Source organism: Eupeodes corollae, chromosome 3, assembly GCF_945859685.1.
Source record: "Eupeodes corollae chromosome 3, idEupCoro1.1, whole genome shotgun sequence".
NCBI lineage: Eukaryota > Metazoa > Arthropoda > Insecta > Diptera > Syrphidae > Eupeodes > Eupeodes corollae.
In genome coordinates, this window is record NC_079149.1 from 84653015 (window position 1) to 84674557 (window position 21543).

Consider the following 21543-nt stretch of genomic DNA (forward strand, 5'->3'; position numbering starts at 1 on the left):
TATAATTTAGAAAAAAAATAAACGAACTGTTTGAAACATTTAAGATTGCTATTTCCTTTGTTTAAGATTCAGTAATAGCTTCAATTGAAACCTACACACGAATATGCTCGAGACTTTCATATTTTAATTTAGTAACGTTTTCTTCATTGGAGACTTTCAAATTTTAATTTAGTAACGTTTTCTTTATTGGATATGTTTGATTTTTTAGAAAATATACAAATACTGCCAACCACAAGGATGACGCCGCAAAAGTGTGTCTTTACTAACTATTCACTAAATCCATACTAGACAAAACCAACATTAGCTACGACTCCACGTCAAAGCGACAAAGGTCTTTGGACCTTTAAAGCTCAAAGTGCAGAACACACTCCCAACATTACTAGAGTAACTCTCACTAAACCTTTAAGTAATGTTCTTAAGGAGCCCAACAAGATCATAGTTGCGGTCATTGATAGGAGCAATATTGATGGCACAATTACCTCTGACCGTTGGCAGATGGTGAAACTGGACCTCTCGGCTGGTTTTCTCAAAGTCATACGAGAGCATCCGGGTCCACCGCCTTTAACAAGCGATGGGGGTTGACATCAAGGTCATGTCAAACTGATCGTTTGTAACGCTGTCAGCATGCTGGGCGCAGTTTGGCCAGGCGCACAAATGGAGGTCGTTGCAAAGGAAGATATTCAGCCCTATCAGGAATTCAATCGTAATCGGAAATTTTGACCAATCCCCAAAAACTGTATCATGAAATCCGTTCGTAGTAGAAAATTTCATACAATTTTGTATTATGAACGGATTTCATGGTTTTCGGGATTCGTAAAAATTTCCGATTACGATGGAATTCATGATAGAGCTGATTCCTTGCAGGCCGAGAGCTCGCGCATGGATCCCAATAGAACCCTTATATCCAGATGACATACGTGAGATCATTAAAATTAGCAACCTGGACCTAACTTGTCACGACTGGAAGATCGCGAAACTGGAGGAGCCATACGGTCTTAATCGAAGAGCGATTATGGTAATTAATAAGGACTCTGTAGCTTCTCTGGCACGAGATAAGAGAGTGATAAGATACGAGTTCGAGAAAGTTACGCTCCGTATTTATAAAAAAGATGAGGTACACGCTTCATGCGAGCCTTCACATCCCTCTTCGAAACCTGTGTCGCAAGACGCAGTGGGTCCCAGTGCTAATATCACCTTCCCATCCTTGGATGTGGATGGTCATGTACCTGGGCCCTCTTCTGTCGCAGCACAGTCTTCTTCCGAACCTTTTCCAGAAGCTGTGTCGCAAGACGTAGGGGGTCCCAGTTCTATCATCCTTGGATGTGGATGAGAAATTAGCAGGGCTCACAGTCTTCTACTGGAAAAGTTTATCCTTAATGGAGACCGATTACTTTTTTAGACAAAGCTCTCCCCAGTGAGGAAGAAGATGAACTGGTAGGTTCCTCTTCGTCTGATCTGGATTAGCCTGATTTAACAGTGCTGGAGTTGTAGCCAAAATGCTGCAAAGACTACAGATTAATCTCCAACACTCTATAAAGGCTTCGGCCTCTCTTCTTCTCCGAATGTCAAAAACTGGAGAAGATGTCGTTCTCATCCAAGAGCCCTGTATTGTGAAATCCCTGGTTTGAGGATTGAGAACTCCTGGCTTCTACGAATTATATGTAACAGGAAAAGGTAACCCAAGGTCCTTCTACTTCCTGATTTCAGTGATAAAGACGTCTTCACAGCCAGTATGGTAATAGACAACCATGCTACTGGCTGGTATCAGCGTATTTTTGCCACGACCACCAGGGCCCACTGCCTTGGTACCATTCTAGAGAAGACGATCGCTAAATCAACAAGACTTAAAACTAACTTAATTATCGGTTGTGACGCCAATGCGCACCATACTACGTAAGGTAGCACCGATATCAATGATAGAGGTGGGTCTCTTTTTCATTATATATTAAAAACTAATCTGGTAGTAAGTAATGTAGGTAGTAAACCAACCTTCGTAACTAAAAATCGACAAGAAGTATTAGATATGACTCTTCTCTCAAATAAAATATTGAAATGGAGAGTATCAAAGAAGCACTCGTTCTCCGATCATAGATACATCCAATTCACACTCCCCAAAACCGATATAATTCCGGAATTATAGGAAAACAAATTGGCCAAAATATAGGGCGACTCTGAATAGTCTGATTAAACTAGAACTTTCTGAGTCGCCCTTGTGCGCTCTTAAACTCGATCAAAAAGTTGATGAGCTTACAGCAGCACTCAATAAAGCCATGGAAACTGCCTGCCACCTCACTACAGTGCGGGGAAAGAAGAAACCATATTGGTGGGCTGCTGAACTAGAACACTCCGGAAAGGTTGTAGAAGGCTTTTCAATCGTTCAAAAAATACTAGACACCCCCAAGATTGGGGCTCCTATAAGGAATCTTTCAAAAAATATAAAAAAGAATTGAGAATAGCCAAAAGATCCTCATGGAGATTTTTCTGTAGCTCAATAGAAAAATCTTCGGAGGCATCAAGGATAAGGAAGATTCTCTCGACAAATCCAAACATGCCTAGTTGTCTTACATGGACTAACTTTTGCGAAAAAACGCTAAACCTGCTATTAGTCACCCACTTCCCAGATAGCTCCAAATCCGTTAATACAACAAACTGTCCTGGGTTGGGTATTAACTTAACTTTTCCTTAGGGTCTTGTTAAAAAAGAAAAAATGACGGGCTCTGAATAGTATCGAACCTTATAAATCTCCAGGTCCAGATCAAATCATGCCAGCTGAGCTACAACTTACCATTGACATAACTTTGCCCATCATTGAGATGATCTTTAAAAGTTGTCTAGATCTGGTCTAAATAGCTCATCGATGGAGAGAAGTAAAGGTAGTTTTTATTTCCAAGGCGGGCAAATGCTCTCATGTCAACCCCAAAGATCATCATTCATTCTCAAAACATTGGAACGATTGATTGATATCCATGTACGTAATAGCATTGGTAAGGGAAATCGGTAGAAACAGCCTTGCACACTCTGGTAAGAACTATCGAATACTCCCTAGAGAAAAAGGAATACACTATGGTGGCCTTCTTGGATATTGAGGGCGCTTTCAACAACGTTGACACATCCGCTATCACTTCTGCTATGACGACCTTAAACGTCGAATACTCAAACTGTGAGTTGATTAATCTAACGCTAAAGAGCAGGATCATCAACTCTAAGATGGGGGATTTTTATACGAAAAGGTCTGTCTGTAGAGGCACTCCGCAAGGTGGTGTTCTGTGCCCCCTCCTGTGGAACATAGTGGTTAACGAACTACTTACATATATCCCTTGAGAGGGAAGGCTACGGAGTGGTTGCGTAAGCTGATGATGTTGCTACGCCGTCACAGGAAAACATCATAATACAATGAGAGACCTCCTCTAAAACGCACTTAATATACTCGCTAGATTTGCTAATCACTGCGGACTTAGTATTAATCCTCAGACCTCGTCCTTTTTACACGGAAATACAATTTCCCAGTAATTGTACCTCCTTCAATAAAAGGTGTACCACTAATTTTTACCAATGAAGCCAAATATCTTGGTCTGGTATTGGACAAAAAATTAAGTTGGAAATCTAATATACAGGAAAGAGTTAAAAAAGCTACAGCAGCTTTCTTCACTTGCAAGAAAGCCATAGAAAGCAAATGGGGATTTCAACCTCCCATAAAGTGGCAGCGAGTACAGCTATAAGACTCAGCGCCTCATCTCAATGGACCAACAATAATGTGGGGCACTCCATCTTTCTAACCTCTTCGGTTCTATATCAAAGTACATAGACAACAATATTCCATAACCCTAATTTGGAAAAAACTTCAAGGTATCCATTTCAACCAGAGATGAATGGGAAGACAAATAGGTACTCCTGGATGACAAAAGCATTTATTTTTACATCGATGGATCCAAGCCAAATGAGAGAGTGTACTCAGAAAATCTTAATCTAAGCATCTCTTTCCAATCGTTGTACCGTCTGCCAAGCTAACATTTTAGCGATCAAAGAGGTTCTCTCCTGGCTTAGAGAAAACGTGATATCAGTATCATCTTTGACAGTAAAGCTGCTATTAAATCTCTTGATGGTGTCTCAACTAAATCTCAAACGGCCCTTGATTGTCGATCGTCTCTTATGGAGATGGCGCAGCAATTTAACATTCACCTCTTTTGGGTGCGGGTCACAGAGACATCACAGGAAATTGTAGAGCCGATGAACTCGCTAAAAATTTAACCGTCATACATATTTTACCCGAAATGGAGAAGATAGGTACACCGTTAGCTGCATGTAAACTTCTGCTAAAGAAACAGCTCTTACGATAACAAACTCTAGGTGGCACAATTTACAAACGTCCGCAGCCACAAAACTTATATGGCCTTCACTCCACCTAAAGCACTCTAAAGACTTGTTATCTCAAAGCAGACTTCATATTAGCTCCCTAATAGGTGTCCTTCCGGGACACTATCTTATAGGCAGACACGCAATACGACTTGGTGTAGCCTCAAATGACTTCTGTAGGAGCTGTATGGACAAAGAAGAAGAGGAAACAATCTCTCACCACCACTGCACTTGCCCTGCTCTTTCACTCAGCAAAATTCATCTGGGGGACTACTCTTTTGATAATCCCAGTGAACTAGCTAAAAAGGATATCAAATATCTTCTTCGCTTTATAAAAAGCTCAAAATCGTTAGACTAGTAAGAAGTAATTCTCTAGATTCATGTGGTATCACAATGGGCCTTTCCTTTTAGCCTAACAGCCCTATTACGGTTGTCAATTATCAATACGATAGTTGACATTTTTCAATGAAATTGATGAATTGGTATTATCGTTGTCAGCAATCAAAATTTTTGATAAACTGTAACGCTGTTCAGAAATTGGCAGCCTTATTGCCAATTGAAACATTTTGTCAATTAATTGATAAATTGGTATTATGAACGCGAGTTGATCATTTTTTGATCCATTGTGAACAAAGATCAAAAATCTATTGTGAATAGTGCCTATTTAATTGAATTGAATGATGTGTCTGCAGAATCTATAGCAATATCAATGGTTTCAACAATACTTTCGGGTTCTTCTGCTACCAATTCACGGTTTTCCACTCTATACTTGATACAAATATTGTGCAGAGCTGCACATACAGTTATGATTTGCGTTGCCTTTTTGGAAGTACAGTGTAGTTCTCGTGCTAGAAGGGTGCATTTAAATCTGCTTTTTAACAAGCCAATCGTTCGCTCAATGATATTGCGACCCTGTTCATGCTTTTTGTTGAAATTTGCCCGAACTGAACTTTCTTCGGCATTGCCCCTCCGTCTCCTATAGCATGTGCGTACAGATACAATGTAATTACAAATTAATATGAATCATAATTTTTACCAAGAATCCGAAAGTCAGTACGGCCACTACGGTAGTCCTCCTCTAATTTTGCTATCAACGAGGACATATTCCATATATTGGCATCGTGTGACGATCCTGGATTTTTCGCATTAATATACCTAATGCACATTAAGTGGTCACACCCCTTTAACACAGAACTGGAAGTTAGTAGAATACCTACTGAAATGAAGGAAAACTTACAAGCATAGTATTGATGCTATAGAATCCTTTCCTGTTGTAGTATACATGTCTAAGATCTTTATTCGGACCAATAATTTTGATATGAGTCCCGTCCATAGCACCAATAACATTTGGAATACCGCTCTTTTGAAAAAATTATATCTTGGCTTGACGTTCTTCTTCTTGTGAATAGTTACATTTTATCCATTTAGGACAAATATTTGTTTCCAAGACATTTAAAAATTCTTTCAAAACAACTGAAACCGTTGGTTTCGCCATACCAATGTTAAAATCGTTCCCAACACTCAACTGGTAGCTTCCTTGCGCAAGGAGTCTTAAGACAGCTGCAAATTGTAGCATGTTTGGGATGGATTGTTGTCTTTTCGTTGGTTTTAACTCGTCGTGAATATCTAAAAATACATTAAGGAAGGCTTCTTTCGAAAGTCTAAAGTTTTGAATGAATCTAAAAGTGAGCCAATTTAGATTTTGTAATGTAACTAAAAAAGATCTTTTATCTACATACATATCTATGTTCAGCCAAATCCATCGGATTTGAAGCATCGCGTAGTTTTCTTCGAATCTTTGCTTGCTCCAAAGTATTTTCTTCTTCAATTTCATTTCCACCGAAAAATAGTTCAATAGTAGACATGCTTTTGGCTTTCGCGATCCGTAAAATATTTTATCAACAAGGAATTTGTGATTGACTGAAAATTTGATAATTAACAAATATTTTGACAACCATAATACCAAGACTGTCAATTTGAATCATTCACAATAGATCTAATTTCTGAAGAGCGTTCACAGTTTATCAAAAATTTTGATTGCTGACAACCAATTCATCAATTTCATTGAAAAATGTCAACTATCGTATTGATCATTGACAACCGTAATAGGGCTGATTGTTACGTATCAAGTTGATAGCCATAATTGGGCTAGCAGACTTCATCTGGGAGACTACCTTTTTGATGATCACAGTGAACCAGCAAATAAGGATATCAAATATATTCTTCGCTTTATAAAAAGCTCAAAATGGTTCAACTATTAAGAAGTAATTCTCTAGATTCATCTGATATCACAATGGGCCTTTTCTTTTCGCCTAAGTGTGTAGATTTTGTATCCGCAGCCACTTTAACCTAACCTAACCTAACCTAACGGTATGTGACGTCCCAGTCTGGATCTGCTCTTGAAAACAGCAATGCAGTCAATCCCCAAAAAACAAAGGCGAACCTTCAAATAAATATTAAACCAAAAATAAACACAAATATTTTGCTCATTTATTTAGCTGTGTAACAACACCAATCAGCTTTAAAAATCAATACATGATAATTATCCTGGATTCTGGAATAATATTAAGGTACAACATAGGTCGACATCGACATGCAATCACAAAAGGTAAACAAATATGAATTACATAATTCTGGTGCATTTAGGTCCACAATCAGCTTTATCAAGAACCGATTTACTGCCTTCAAATCACTGAAAATATCTCTCTCCGAGTTTAATTTCGTGTGTCCAATTTCCAGCCCACAAATTTGTTGGGTAGGAAAAGTTGTGATGGAGAAACAAAGCAGGAAGTTCAAATTCGCGATAGAGCTGAATATATAGGCAAATTTACATCTCAATTTTGTCTAGAACTTAATTTTCAGCTTTGAGGTTTTTGGAACGTTTCTTATAGTTAATGATATTCGGGTCTTTCTGGTCATCTTATCGCCCATCTTATAAGCGGCTTCGCAGTTCTCGAAATTGCAAACTCGATCACAGAGTGTGTCCTCGCTGCACTCGTTAATGGCATGCAGGTAATCCGAGTAGAGGGTGTCTTTCAAAATAAGCAAGGATCGTGGTTCAAGCAACAGTTTATATCGGATGTCCTTTGGAGTTGGAGCTTCATCAGTTTCCACGCCAGATTTTTGGCGTTCTGTGAACTCGAGAATTGTGTGCGAACCACATGACAGTGTAGTGATAATTGGATGAAACAACGGACCATCGGTGTGTGGCATGATTCCCTGTCCAGCGAGGTATTCATTTACAAGAACATGATTCGCCTTCTCTGATTCGAAAATACCTACAATGGGTTTCAATTACAGAATAGAATAGAAATAATTTTCTTTGTCGCGGTACGCACCCAAATTATTGATTTTGTCGACGTACGCCTGCAGCCATGCAGGAATTTCTTCAGATATCATTCCGTTTGGGTGTGGTATGCCACCGTAATTGATAAGGCGACGATTAAGTAGTTGCGTCCATTTGGGCTTGGGTGTTTTTTCTATTTGTGTTAAAATCCGCTCTTCCTCCTCGAAGGTGATAAAATTTGGAATGTACATTGCTGTTGGTGGGCACTAAAAAATACAAAGTTTGAGTTAATTTTGATTGATGGATAAAAATGTTTGGTTTAAATTTAACCTTTCGGACTAAGAAGTTTGTGAAATCCATTATTTTGATTAGATAAAAACGTTTCCTATTTCTTGAATGATGTATAATTGAAAATGAAATGTAAACAATTTAACTGCCTTTTCTGTTTCTTTTGATATCTGGTTGGAATAAATGTCCTTGCATATTAAAATTAAATTATTCGTGTAATAAAAATGCAATTGCTTGAATGACAAATGAAGCTACCGTTTTGACATCTGACGTGAACGCAACGATAATTGATTAATAACGTATCGTAACGCATGGCTTGCATGCTTTTCAAAAATGGCAACGTTCAACACTTAGTTATATTTTTCTTTATTATTAGGGCGATTTATAGAACGTTTTAGAGTTCTGCACATGCTCAACTTTTAGTTGCTGACGGTTCATTATCATAGACAGATAGTCTTGTGTTAAAAAAGAGTTCTTACAAGGCAACTATGTTTAAGTTGTACAGAGTTGTTAGTTGATCACTGAACTAACTTACTGACACCTCCAAGCAACTTTTAGTAGCTTGTCTTCACTCAAGCATTTTTAGTAAAGTTTTACAACTAAAAAAGAGGCTGATAACTTCCTCATTCGATTTGTCTTGCTTAAAAGTTTGTGGGTTTTCGTGTTAAGTTAAAAAAGTTGTCAGCTAAATTATTCTTAAAAATTTCTAAATTACCAACAATATTTTTCATTTTATAAACTTATTTTATTTCAAAATTGGATTTTTATAAGAAAATTACTGAATATAAAAAACAAAGTTTTCTGTAAAATAAAACCCAATATTTTTAATTTTTGAAAAGCTATTTGAGTCAAAAGTAAATTTTTACGATGTTTTAGTTTAGTTTTTTTTATTTTTTGTAATAAAACGGTCAATTCGATTGGTTAATTTTATTTGGGTATTTAATTTTTATAAAAAAAAAAACTGTCAATTGGATTTTTCTCAAAATTATAACAGATGTTGAAAACGTTTTTCTTCGTTGCACAAAATTGTTTTGGAGATGAAATCGTTTTTCATTCTTACAATTTTCGAGTTGACAATTTGTTTTCAGTTTTTCGAAATTATAAAAAAACCGTTAACTGGATTTTTTTCCAAAAATATATTTGTTTAGTATCACCTAACAATATATTATATAAAATTTAATTAAAGTCTATAGCGTTATTTGTTCGTGAGATATTTAGGGTCAACTAATTTTTTCACCTTTTTTTAAACTGCTATGGTAAAAAAAACCACCAACGCAATTTTTTTTGAGAGCCCTTTCTGCACCTTTTGTAGTACCCGTGGCATAATGGTTAGTGCGATGGACTGTCATGTGAGAAGTCTTGCTTTCGATCCCTGCCTATGCCACCTAAAGTTTTTTTCACGGGTACTACCTCTTGCGAGGAATTGACAAATGCTCCAAGAGTAATTCTTGTCATGAAAAGTGCTGTCTCAAATTTGCATTCGGATTCGGCTTAAAATTGTAGGTCCCTTAAATCCCAGAAAACAGTACCCGCACACAGGAATGGTTGAAAGTTGTAAGTTCTTGAACGGACTGTTGCGCTACCCAATTTATTTATTTATTTACCTTTTTTCATTATTATCTGTATAACAAAATTTATTTGAAGTCGATATCTCTTCTGGTTCTTGAGCTATGGACGACGAAAAAACGTTGCAAACGTACGTACATACGCACAGACATCTTTCCAAATATTATTTATTTCGACTTTAGGGACCTTGAAACTTCGAGAAATGTTAACATTTCCAATTCGACAAATCTATCGGAAGTTAAAAATAAATTGATTGAGCTACCACAAAGTTGGAATTGCACTAAATTCTCGTTGGTGTTAACGCTGTATATGCTGTCGTCAAGAAAGGAAATACAACACCGACGTCTTGATCAAAACGTCACCATCGACAGACGTAACTTTGAGGTAGTCAAGGACTTCGTCTACCTAGACTCAACTGTAAACGCAGAAAACAACACCAGCGCTGAGATCAAACAAAGAATAACCCTTGCTAACCACTGTTTCTTTGGACTAAGAAAGCAATTGAGTGGTTAAGACCTCTCTCGAGGGACCAAAGGGCCGCTATATAAGACCCTTATCATCCCCGTTGTGCTGCGAAAGAACATTGGGTCGGTTTGAGAGAAAAGTTCGTCATGTGATCTACACGTTCCCGTATGCATCGAAGGGGAGTGGAGGAGAAGATGGAACGACGAGCTGTACGGGCTGTACAGCGACGTACACTTAGCCAGAAGGGTAAAAGTCCAACGACTAAGATGGCTGGGTCACGTAGAGCGCATGGAAACTAATGCTCCGGCCCGGAAAGTCTTCGAATCCGCACCCACAGGACAGCGCAGTAGAGGAAGACCACGGATCAGGTGGCGCACACAAGTGGAAAGTGACCTCACCCAACTCTGAGAAACTGGAAATATCTATCTTGGGACCGAGCTAGATGGAGAAGTTTGTTGGCTGAGGCCCTAGTTCACTCAGCACTGTAGCGCCACCTTAAGTAAGTAAGTAAGTTAACGCTTCTAGCCCTTCTGTAGGTTAAGGGGAAATATGGAAAATTGTTTCGGCTTGACTTTGGTATGTTATTTATTTTGTCAATTTTTATAATAAAAACTGTCTTTAGTTTCTTTGTTGATGCCTAGAAACCAGAGATGGCATTTTAAAATTAATCATTATATTTTTCTACATACAAGAGAGGGAGTGTAGCTGAAAAGTTGCAATCACTTTTAAGGAAAGATTTTCTATGCGAATATGAACAGACTACTACTCCATATCTAATATTTATGAAGATATTAAATTGCTATATCCGAGGTTTTAATGAGGATTATAGCTAAACCGCATTCACTTGTTAGGTCGAGCTGACTTTGGCATATTCAAAAGAAACAATGAAATGCTACCTCAATCTTTGTGCTCGCTTTAGATAGTGACTCTCGTAAGCTCGTGCTGAATGCCCAAATAGATCTATTTTCTATTTTGTCGCACTATGTCAACTAACAACTGTATTGTCTTTGCATTTTTGTTTGTTTTATTCAGAAAGAAATAAAATTAATTGAATAAGTGTAAGTACGAAGCAGGACAGTTCACCTCCGCCGGTTTACCTCTGCCAGTTTACCACCGCCAGTTTACCTCTGCCAGTTTACCTCCGCCGGTTTACCTCTGCCAGTTTACCTCTGGACAGTTTACCACCGCCAGTTTACCTCGGGACGGTTTACCTCCAGAGCAGATAAGGTAGTTTATTATTTTCAAAACTAGCATCGAATTGAAAACTTTTGGCATTTAGTTTTGTGTTGTTCTTTATTTGTATTACTTATGAAATGAATTATGACACTTCCACAACACCATAACGTTTTTTTTCTAAAGCAAAATATTCATTTGATATTTAAGTAAGGTTTTGTTTTTTTTTTGAATATTTAATAGAATTCAATCTTTTTAATCAAACAAAGCTCAAATTTCTTTTTCTTCAATAGACAAAACGAGAAATTGACCATAAAAACATTTATGAGTAACAGTTTTTAAAAATAAATAAACTCACGGCCGAATAACACTATAAAATAAAACACTAAGAAGCAGAAATATCGGCCTTTGCATTTATTAAGAAGCACCCTGTGAGCAAAATAAGCCACATTTAAAACTACCTTACCTGCTCTGGAGGTAAACCGTCCAGAGGTAAACCGGCGGTGGTAAACTGTCCAGAGGTAAACTGGCAGAGGTAAACCGGCGGAGGTAAACTGGCAGAGGTAAACTGGCGGTGGTAAACTGGCAGAGGTAAACCGGCGGAGGTAAACAGTCATGTACCGGTGTAAGTAAACTTTAGTTAACTTTCTTCTTTACAAACGAGGTTTGTAAAATTGTATAAAATGGTAAAGTGTGTAAGAAGCCTGTCCAAAGCCCGACCAACTTATTGCGTGGTTGTAATAAAGAAAACATGACTTTCATAAGTAAATGTTCAAATTGACATACACAAAAAATCCAATTAAGAAATTAAATTACAAGAATTCAAAATTATTAACCACCATAAACTCCTATCAACTTATCAATGTTGCTTACTGGACGAATCGCCTAAGTTGCCTAGTGAGTGGTAGGCCTTATGGCGCTGAAGGTTTACGCGACTGAACGCACACGATACAAATTTCCTTTCATAAAATTCCCCAATTCCGAAACGTCGAAAATACAGTTTAACTTGTTTTGTTTTTGTTGCCCGCTACTGCGAAAAAAGTTGCGAAAAATGCCAAAATTTGCGCGCAATTTCAAACATCAAACAAATTCCAATTAGATTTTTAGAATAGAAGACTACTCCGATCCGCTATTTTATTAAGTCGCAGTTATCCTTGCCGTTCACGTTGGATTCTTACAAGTCTTTCTAATAATTTAAATTTTAATTTTAATTTTATGGAACCCGAAACCAAAAAAATGCGTGTCGATAGTAAATGTGTTCTTCGTTTTGCCAAATTGACCGAAAATGCTTTTGAGCCGGTTAAAGGATCTACAAAAGCTGCCGGCTTTGATCTTCGAAGTGCATACGATTGTACAGTTCCAGCTCGTGGTAAGCAGCTTGTCAAGACTGATTTACAAATTCAAGTTCCCGAAGGATCCTATGGCCGTGTTGCACCACGTTCGGGTCTGGCTGTAAAGAATTTCATCGATGTTGGAGCTGGCGTCGTGGATGAGGATTATCGTGGTAACTTGGGAGTTGTTCTATTCAATCACTCCGATTCTGATTTCGAGGTAAAGAAAGGAGATCGTATTGCTCAGCTCATTTGCGAGCAAATATTCTATCCGGAATTGGAGCAATTGGATTCTTTGTCTCAAACCGAAAGAGGAGAAGGTGGTTTTGGATCTACTGGTTTGAAAGAATTGCTCCAGGCTAAGAATGGAAATGGAGCAGCTGCACCGCATCCGAAAACTACTGAGGCTTCTGGTTTGAAAGAATTGCTGCAAGCAAAGAATGGAAAAGATGTTGCTACCACCACCGAACCAGAGCCAACCAAAGTTTAGATCTTCGTAAAAATGTTTTTGCACTTAAGTTTGATGTACAAAAAATTAATGTTATAAATTAATAAACTAAAGCCGTTACTTTTTATGTATGTATATATTTTTTTTTCTTTGAAACATTTAAGACAAAGGACATGGCCTGTTTGAATAATTTCAGAATAACTTTTTCGATCTTTTGTTGTAAATCCATAAATAAGTAAGTAAGATATTGGAAAGTGGTATATGAGGCACAAGTGGTTCTGGACAAAGGTTGACCACTTTCACGTTATATTTGAAAAAAGGTAGGGCGCTCCTGCTCCTTAGCAAACCTTTATTTGTAGGTGAATAGAATGATAACCTGTTAAGTGTTCCCAACAAATTTCATGAGCACAGTTATTTCAGACCTACATACCTAAATAGGAAGTAACTTCAAAAAGGACCAAAGTTTAACAAGGTTATTTTTAAAGTAAGTCTTTAGTCAAGATAAGTTTGGTTAGCAGTTCTAGCACATCAATTTTGTGTGTGAGCTGTAAACAAGGGGGATTGGACGTATACCACAAAAGATTAAAATTAGATCAAAAACTGATTAAAATAGGGTCCTATTCGTGATAAAAAGATCAACCGTTACAAATCTCCTCACATTCTCAAACATACACTCCGGGTCGTGATAGGTTTCAAAAGTAATTTTAAAATTCAAGAGTACTGGAGGAACCTCCATCATTTCCTATGAGGATCAGGGCGAAAAACACTTAAATGTACCAATTTATCTTAACTGTAACTGTAAAAAGAGTTGGAAATGAGCTTGGGTGCTTCACGTACTCCTCAGTGGTATCATCATGTTTGAACCAGCACCGTGTCTCAAAAGATAGTAAAGGATCCAGATTAGTAGAGTCTTGTGATTTGTTCATCTTAACAGTTTTAAATATTAGAAGTGCAGGAGATATACGTTCATTAGATCTTTAGGTCATTCAGTTATAGATTATGGCATAGCCGGAGGAAATGGTTGAGAATGATAACGGATTTTAAAGTAGGTGCTAAAACTTTTTCCGAGCATATGCCTTTTGTCATTTCAGTTGAGACTAATGTAGGATGTTCAAGGATTTAAAGCTGCCCCAATATTAAAATGGAATGATCGTTTTTCGCAAAGTTACCAGCAATGCTTGAATAGGGAACTATATTTGCTGAATGAAGTCTCTACTTGTCCATACATGGTTAAATTACTAGCTGTTATAAAAAGAGCATATCCACATCAATCTAACTTGACTAAAACTCGAAAAAAGCAAATCTGGTTTGATAAGGAGTGTGAAACGGCTCTTAATCTATCGTTTTCGTTCCTAACTTGTTTCACTCATCTAATAATGAGAACTATAAACTATGGTACGTAGAGTCAAACAAAAAATACAAAGCCTTACTTACTTACTTAAGGTGGCGCTATAGTCCTGTGTGAACTAGGGCCTCACCCAACAAACTTCTCCATCTAGCTCGGTCCCTAGCTAGATGTCTCCAGTTTTGCGCTCCAAGGTGGGTGAGGTCACCTTCCACTTGTGCGCGCCAACTGATCCGCGGTCTTTCTCTACTGCGCTGTCCTGTGGGTGCGGATTCGAAGACTTTCTGGGCCGGAGCATTGGTTTCCATGCGCTCTACGTGACCAAGCCATCTTAGTCGTTGGACTTTTACTCTTTTGGCTAAGTCTACGTCGCTGTACAGCCCGTACAGTTCGTCGTTCCATCTTCTCCTCCACTCGCCTTCGATGCATACGGGACCGTAGATCACACGAAGAACTTTTCTCTCGAAGTGACCCAAGGTGCTTTCATCCGCTTTTGTCATGGTCCATGCTTCTGCACCGTATAGCAGGACGGGGATGATAAGGGTCTTATATAGCAACACTTTGGTCCCTCGAGAGCGCTGGTGTTGTTTTCTGCGTTTACAGCGGAGCCTAGGTAGACGAAGTCCTTGACTACCTCAAAGTTACGTCTGTCGATTGTGACGTTTTGACCAAAACGTCGGTGTTGTATGTCCTTTCTAGACGACAGCATGTACTTTGTTTTGCCCTCATTAACCGTTAAACCCATTTTTGCCGCTTCTGCCTCAATACTCACAAAAGCCCCATTGACATCACGCTGAGTTCTTCCGATTATGTCAATGTCATCAGCATATGCTAGTAATTGGACAGACTTTTGAAAGATAGTTCCTCTAGCGTTGACGTGTGAGCTCTTCACTATTCTTGTTAAAAACATCACATGATGGCGCATCAGCTTGTCTAAAACCTTTTTTGACATCGAAAGGTTCTGTTAAGTTGTTTCCAATCTTTTTGGAGCATCGTGAATTCTCCATGGTCATTCTGCACAAACGGATGAGTTTGGCAGGGATGCAAAAACTAGACATGGCTCTATACAGCTCGTCCCTGCAGATGCTTTCATATGCGGCCTTGAAATCGTTGAAAAGATGGTGGGTGTCGATTTGGTGTTCTTGGGTTTTTTCCAGGATCTGCCGTAATGTGAATATTTGATCAACTGTGGACTTTCCTGGTCTAAAACCACACTGATAAGGACCTATCAGGTTGTTGACGATGGGCTTTAGACGTTCACATATTACGGCAGAGAAGATTTTATAGGCGATGTTAAGTAGACTTATTCCTCTATAGTTGGTGCAGTTTAGAGGGTCTCCTTTTTTCAGGATCGGGCAAACAATACTGAGGTTCCATTCATCGGGCATGTTTTCGTCCGACCATATCTTACAGATAAGTTGGTGCATGCTCCTAACCAGCTTATCCCCAGCTGTTTTAAAGGGCTTGGCATTCAAGCCATCCGCTCCTGCGGCTTTATACGACTTCAACTTAGATATGGCAATCTTTACTTCGTCTAAGTCGGGAGGACGGGATTGTTGGCTTTCGTTGTCTATATCGAATGGGTCATCCTGCCTGACAGGGGAATTCAGTTCTTCATCGCCGTTATACAGTCTGTAGAAGTGGTCCTTCCATATCCTCAGCATTGACTGCGGTTCCACTATGATGTTTCCACTTTCGTCTTTGCAGCCTTCGGTTCTAGGTTTATGTACCTGTGAATTTCGTTTCACCTGTTCATAAAACTTTCGAACCTCATTCCTGCTTTTATACCTCTCAACATCTTCGACCGCACGCTTCTCATGCCCTCTCTTTTTCCTTCTGAGAAGGCGGCGTTCCTCTCGCCTCTTCTGCTCATAGAGCTCACGAGCAGCTCTCGTCCTTTTATGCAGCGCCTATGAGCCTGAATCCATTGTCGGAAGTGTTGTCGTGCAGGCTGTTCTTTCCGATTATTCCATCAAAGATGTCTTCCCTTCCTAGCTTGGCATTAAAATCGCCCAGGACTATTTTAATATCGTAGCTAGGGCACTGCTCATATGTTTTGTATAAGAGCTCGAAGAACATATCTTTGGTGTTGTCGTCTTTCTCTTCTGTAGGGGCGTGCGCGCGTGTCAGGCTACAGTTGCCGAATTTAGCCTTGATGCGTATGGTCATAAGGCGCTCATTGATGCACCTATAGCTCAAGACTTCTTGCCTAAGTCTGGCTCCGATGACGAATCCGCATCCAAATAAGCGCAGTCTTTCATCCTCTTTTTGCCCGGCCCATCCCATCGTATTTCCTGGATGGCGGTGATATCTGCTTTATAGCGGTCTAGGGTCTCCGCTAATTCTTCGGCCGCACGTGGTCTGTTAAGGGACCTAACATTCCATGTGCATATCCGAAGTTCGTTGTCCTTTATTCGTTTGCGTTGGCTGTCAACAGTAAATCCGTCCGTATGGAAGGCCAGATCCTAAGTATAACTCCTGGGCTTCGAAAAAGTCGAAGAAGCCCTATAAGGAAGCCCTACTGGAACTGTAGACGCCACCGTTGATTCCATCTCGGGAATTCCTCCGCTGCCGTTTGGATGAGGAGAGGTGCCTTAGTGGAAACACCTCTCCCCACCTCTCTCGTTTGCTGCCCCCAACAACTTTCCACTGGGGTTGGAACCAAATCTCCAGTTGAGGTACTAGGCACCCGATGTTCACCACGTGGAGGTGAGAGTAGGAGTTGATAGACAGAGGTTGGTTTTAAGAAAAACCTGTGGACGCTTGTGTCCTCTTGAATGCACATGTCTACCATTTGAACATCAAAAAAAAAGCCTTGTGCTTACAAAAAAAGGCCTCAAAGTTCCACTATGCTGCTCCATATACCAAAGATAATTTTCTGGATTCAACCTTTTCGGAAGAAGAGTTGATTGCACCGATAAACAGAGCGAAACAACACAAGGCAGCTGGAATATTTTGAATTCCAGTTGAATTTTTCAACTATGCCTCCCGCGATTTAAAAGCCCAACTTCTTTGCTGTTATAATGAAAACTTCGAGTTTGGAGTCATTCCTCCTAGTTTTCTGTCTTCGGTGATTTTCCCATTATTTAAAAAAGGAGATGCATCTGTTTCAGAGAATTATCGAGGGATATAGTTTTTAAACGTGTCTATGAAGTTATTTGCGAGTATGATATTTAGTAGACTTACTTCGTTGAACGTGAACTCCAAGCTCAGTGAGCTGCAAGCTGGATTTCGCGCTGGATATTCAACTACAGATCAGGTATTTCTGCTACTTAATATTGCAAATGTGTACTTAAATCGTGGACAAAAACTTTATGCTTTTTTATAGATTTTAAGAAAGCATTTGACAGCATTGAGAGGCACTTTTTGTAAAACTTTTGAATATCGGCATATCTTCCAAATTTTTAGTATTTTAAGAGCTCTTCAAGGTTAAGATTCAATAGCCGTTTGGGATAGAGAATGCTTTTCCGAAGATTTGAGTTCTTCAATGGGCCTAAAACAAGGATGTGCGTTGAGTACTCTATTATTCACTCTATTTATTGAGGATTTAGAGGAGCACACGGGAGGAGGGGTGAAGGGGAGAAAATATTCCGCGCTTTTTGTATGCGGATGATATCGTACTTTTATCGGAATTCTCACACGAACTCCAAGAAATCATTGTCAAACTTGAAAAATATTGCGATACATGGAATTTATTAGTCAATCTTAGCAAATCAAACATAATGATCAGAAAAGGGCACGGAAGATACGCTAGTTATGAGAAATGGAAGTATCATTAACAAGTAACCTTTGTATGAAAAAACATATCAAGTTAAAACTTCAGGAGGGGAAGCTGCCCTCTGCGTTTCCTGGAAGAACTGCATTGCAAATAAATCCATGAACCACTTAGCAAAATATAAACTGTTTCAAGATGTGTGTGGGGCTACAAAGAATATGAGGATGTGGACAAATTATTCCGTTTCTTTTTAAAGCGAGTCTTTGCTCTCCCATTAACAATGCCTAATTATTTGCTTCATATTGGAACAGGTTTGCCACCGTTGTTCATCGATACGCTCAAGATTAATTTCTATTACATCAAGGCTGGTCAATAGAGAATTAAAATTTATCATCATAAATCTGATTAATTTTGTACAAACTTGGATCGATCTTGCTATTTGACGGGTGGATCGATCGAATTTGATTTGGACAATCTAACGGGTTTTAAAGGAAGCCTTTACTCCCTTGTTGCGAGATTTGATGATATCGGTAAAATTTCATCAACCAGGCCAAAACATTGGAGAATCAAACTACTTCGACGACAAGAACTCAACGGATATGATTTCTTCAATTCTAGTCCTAAGTTGAAGGTGCCATAAGCTGATGCTAACTCTCCCCTAAGATGTTAAGAAACAAATTTCTAAAAAATTATTCAAATAAACTTTGAGTTAACTAAATAGTGTCTAAAGTAAAACTTAATTTCTGATTTAAAATTTTAAGACCAATGGGTAGGTTGGTGTTTATCAGGCACCAAGTCCTAACCGGATGTGCAGCAGCTGATACAATTGGCCAAAGTCTTAATGGTTTTAATTCTTACTTCAAAAATAAAGATTCGTACAGATAAACATAAAGGGAGGCAAAAAGAACGACGAGCAATTTGATGTGCATCTAATTCTTGTGATTATGGGCCAAAAATAAAAAAAAATTTGGGGTGGACGCAAATCTCTCAACAGTTTTAATATTTTTTTTTTTTAATTCGAGTCTTCCTTAACGAATCAAACTTAAGAAAAAATGCGTACATGACGAATAATGGAAAGTTATGGTATTAGAGTTTTTTAAAACTCAAATAATCTAGAGAATGAATGGTATTACATGTTTTTTTCAGACGATAAAATTATTTAATTTCGGTTTTTCTCATTGATCAATTTTTTATTTTCAAGATTGGAGAAAATAAAAAGGTTTTAAAAGCCTCATCACAATTTTGAAGGAGGTGTTTTGGTATTGAATTTGACTATCAGTTATTATGAAGCAGTTAAGGTTGAGGTAGTTACATAAAACATTAATGCATTTGTTGCATCTTAAGATAAGCTTTTTTAAACCCTCAAAAAAAAATAACTTTCCTCTTTTCCTGCAAAATACCCATTTATTGCCGACTTGAGTTCTTCATCATCCGAAAATCTTTTTCCACGAAGACATTTTTTCAAATCCGGAAACAGGAAGTAATCACCAGGGGCAAGGTCTGGACTATAGGGTGGATGTTGAATTTCTTCAAAACCACAATCTCGCACAGCAGCCTTGGAAACTCGCGCCGTGTGAACAGGAGCGTTGTCATGAAGAAGCAACACACCCGCTGCGAGTTTACCCCGTCTTTTCTTTTTAATTTCCTCCCGCAAATTATTCAAAGTGGAAACGTAGGATTTGGCGTTGATGGTTTCACCTTTTTTTTGTACTCAATGAGTACTCCCAAAAAAAAGGGGCCATGAGCTTCCCGGCAGACGGAGTGACTTTGAACTTCTTCGGGGGGTCTGTTCCTTTTTTATGCCACTGCATGGACTCTTGTTTGCTTTCAGGGTCATAGTGGTGAAGCCATATTTCGTCCCAAGTAACAATTCGATCCATAACATCGTCCGCTTTCTCACCACACATCTCCAAAAGCTCTCTACAGCATGCGATTCTCATTTTTTTCTGAAGCGCTGTGAGCATTCGTGGCACCCACCTTGCACTGACCTTTGAAAGGTTAAGATGGTCATGAAAGGATGGTGTGAATGGTACCAGTACCTATATGGGCGTTGTAAAATACCCATCTATTACTACTACTGGAGCACTAACAAGTTCTTCCATAATTCCTTCGTGCCGCAAGTGATGTCGCGGAATAGATTCCAGTTACTTTTGAAGCTCATTCACTTAGCGAACAATTCAATAAATAGTGGAAAAAGTTTGGAAAAAGTAAGTGCACCTTGGACCCACTTGAACAAAACTTCGTCAAACCTAGAAGCCTTAAAGAAATGTTGGCAGCAGATGAATCAGGTCCCTTGACGTGGTAGAGTGGAATTCCGGCAGTATAACCCAGGAAAACAACACAAGTATGGTATAAAAGTCTATAAATTTTGTGATACAGATGGGTACACTAACACCAGTGCCATATATGCAGGCAAAACTGATTCAAGTAACCAATGAGGAAAGTTACCCAAAGCACATCGCATTCGACTCAAATTGTCTTAGACTTGGCCGAAAAATATTTAGACAAGGGTGGAACGATTGCAACAGATAATTTGTATACATCCATTTCCTTAGCTAAAAACCTCCTTTCTCTACAAACACATCTCATTGGAACTCTACGTGGAAACAGACAAGGCAATCCAAAAGTGAAACAAAAGGGCTTGAAAGCTCTGGAGCCGTAGGTGCCAAATGTAAGGACAAGTCTGATGTTCTCATGTTGAGTACGAAACATGGTTTGGAGGAAGTACCTACAGGAAAGCGGTCGAGGCAAGTTGAGGAAATTCGAAAATTGCATATGCTTACTTACTTAAGGTGGCGCTACAGTCCGGGGCGGACCTGGGCCTCAACCAACATGCGTCTCCAGCCAGCTCGGTCCCTAGCTAGCTGTCTCCAGTTTCGCACGCCAAGTTGGTTGAGGTCCTCTCCCACCTGGGTGCGCCACCTGAGTCACGGTCTTCCTCTAGTGCGCCGTCCCTCGGGATTGGATTCGAAGACCTTCCGGGCTGGAGCGTTGATGACTATCCGCTCTACATGACCTAGACATCTAAGCCATTAGGCTTTAATTCTGCTAACTAGGTCAGTGTCGCTGTACAGCCCGTACAGTTTGTCGTTATATCTTCTCCTCCATTCTACATCTATGCGTACGGGACCAAAAATCGCCCGAAGAATTTTTCTCTCGAAGCATCCTAACACGCTCTCATCTTTCTTTGACAGGGTCCAGGCTTCAGCGCCATAAATGAGAACCGGGATGATGAGTGTCTTATAGATGGTGATTTTACATGCTCGAGAGAGGACTTTACTTCTCAATTGCCTTCTAAGTCCAAAGAAGCAGCGATTTTCAAGAGTTATTCTTCGTTTGATTTCAGCGCTGGTGTCGTTATCTGCATTAATAGCGGTGCCTAGGTAGACAAAGTCCTTAACTACCTCAAAGTTATAGCTGTCCATGGTGACGTTTTGTCCAATACGTCGTTGTTCAGTGTCCTTTTTTGATGACAGCATATACTTGGTCTTGCCCTCATTGACCACTAAACCCATCTTCTTCGCTTCCGTCGCAATGCTCAAAAACGCTCCACTGACATCACGCTTTGATCTT

General features: G+C 39.1%; 2 protein-coding genes across 2 annotated transcripts; one reads left to right on the forward strand and one right to left on the reverse strand.

Annotated features, from left to right (window-relative positions):
* Window positions 1–6984: 6984 nt before the first annotated feature.
* Window positions 6985–8161, reverse strand: LOC129950043 (alpha-ketoglutarate-dependent dioxygenase alkB homolog 6). Its single transcript, XM_056061817.1, has 3 exons — window positions 7970–8161; window positions 7692–7905; window positions 6985–7631 (listed from the first exon to the last, which is right to left on the reverse strand). The coding sequence occupies exons 1-3, from the start codon at window positions 7997–7999 to the stop codon at window positions 7198–7200; spliced, it is 678 nt and encodes a 225-aa protein (XP_055917792.1). The 5' UTR covers window positions 8000–8161; the 3' UTR covers window positions 6985–7197.
* A 3989-nt stretch (window positions 8162–12150) lies between these two features.
* On the forward strand, window positions 12151–13045 carry LOC129949959 (deoxyuridine 5'-triphosphate nucleotidohydrolase). The gene has a single exon (XM_056061707.1). It carries the CDS (start codon window positions 12347–12349, stop codon window positions 12950–12952), a length of 606 nt encoding a protein of 201 aa, XP_055917682.1. The 5' UTR covers window positions 12151–12346; the 3' UTR covers window positions 12953–13045.
* Window positions 13046–21543: the final 8498 nt, after the last annotated feature.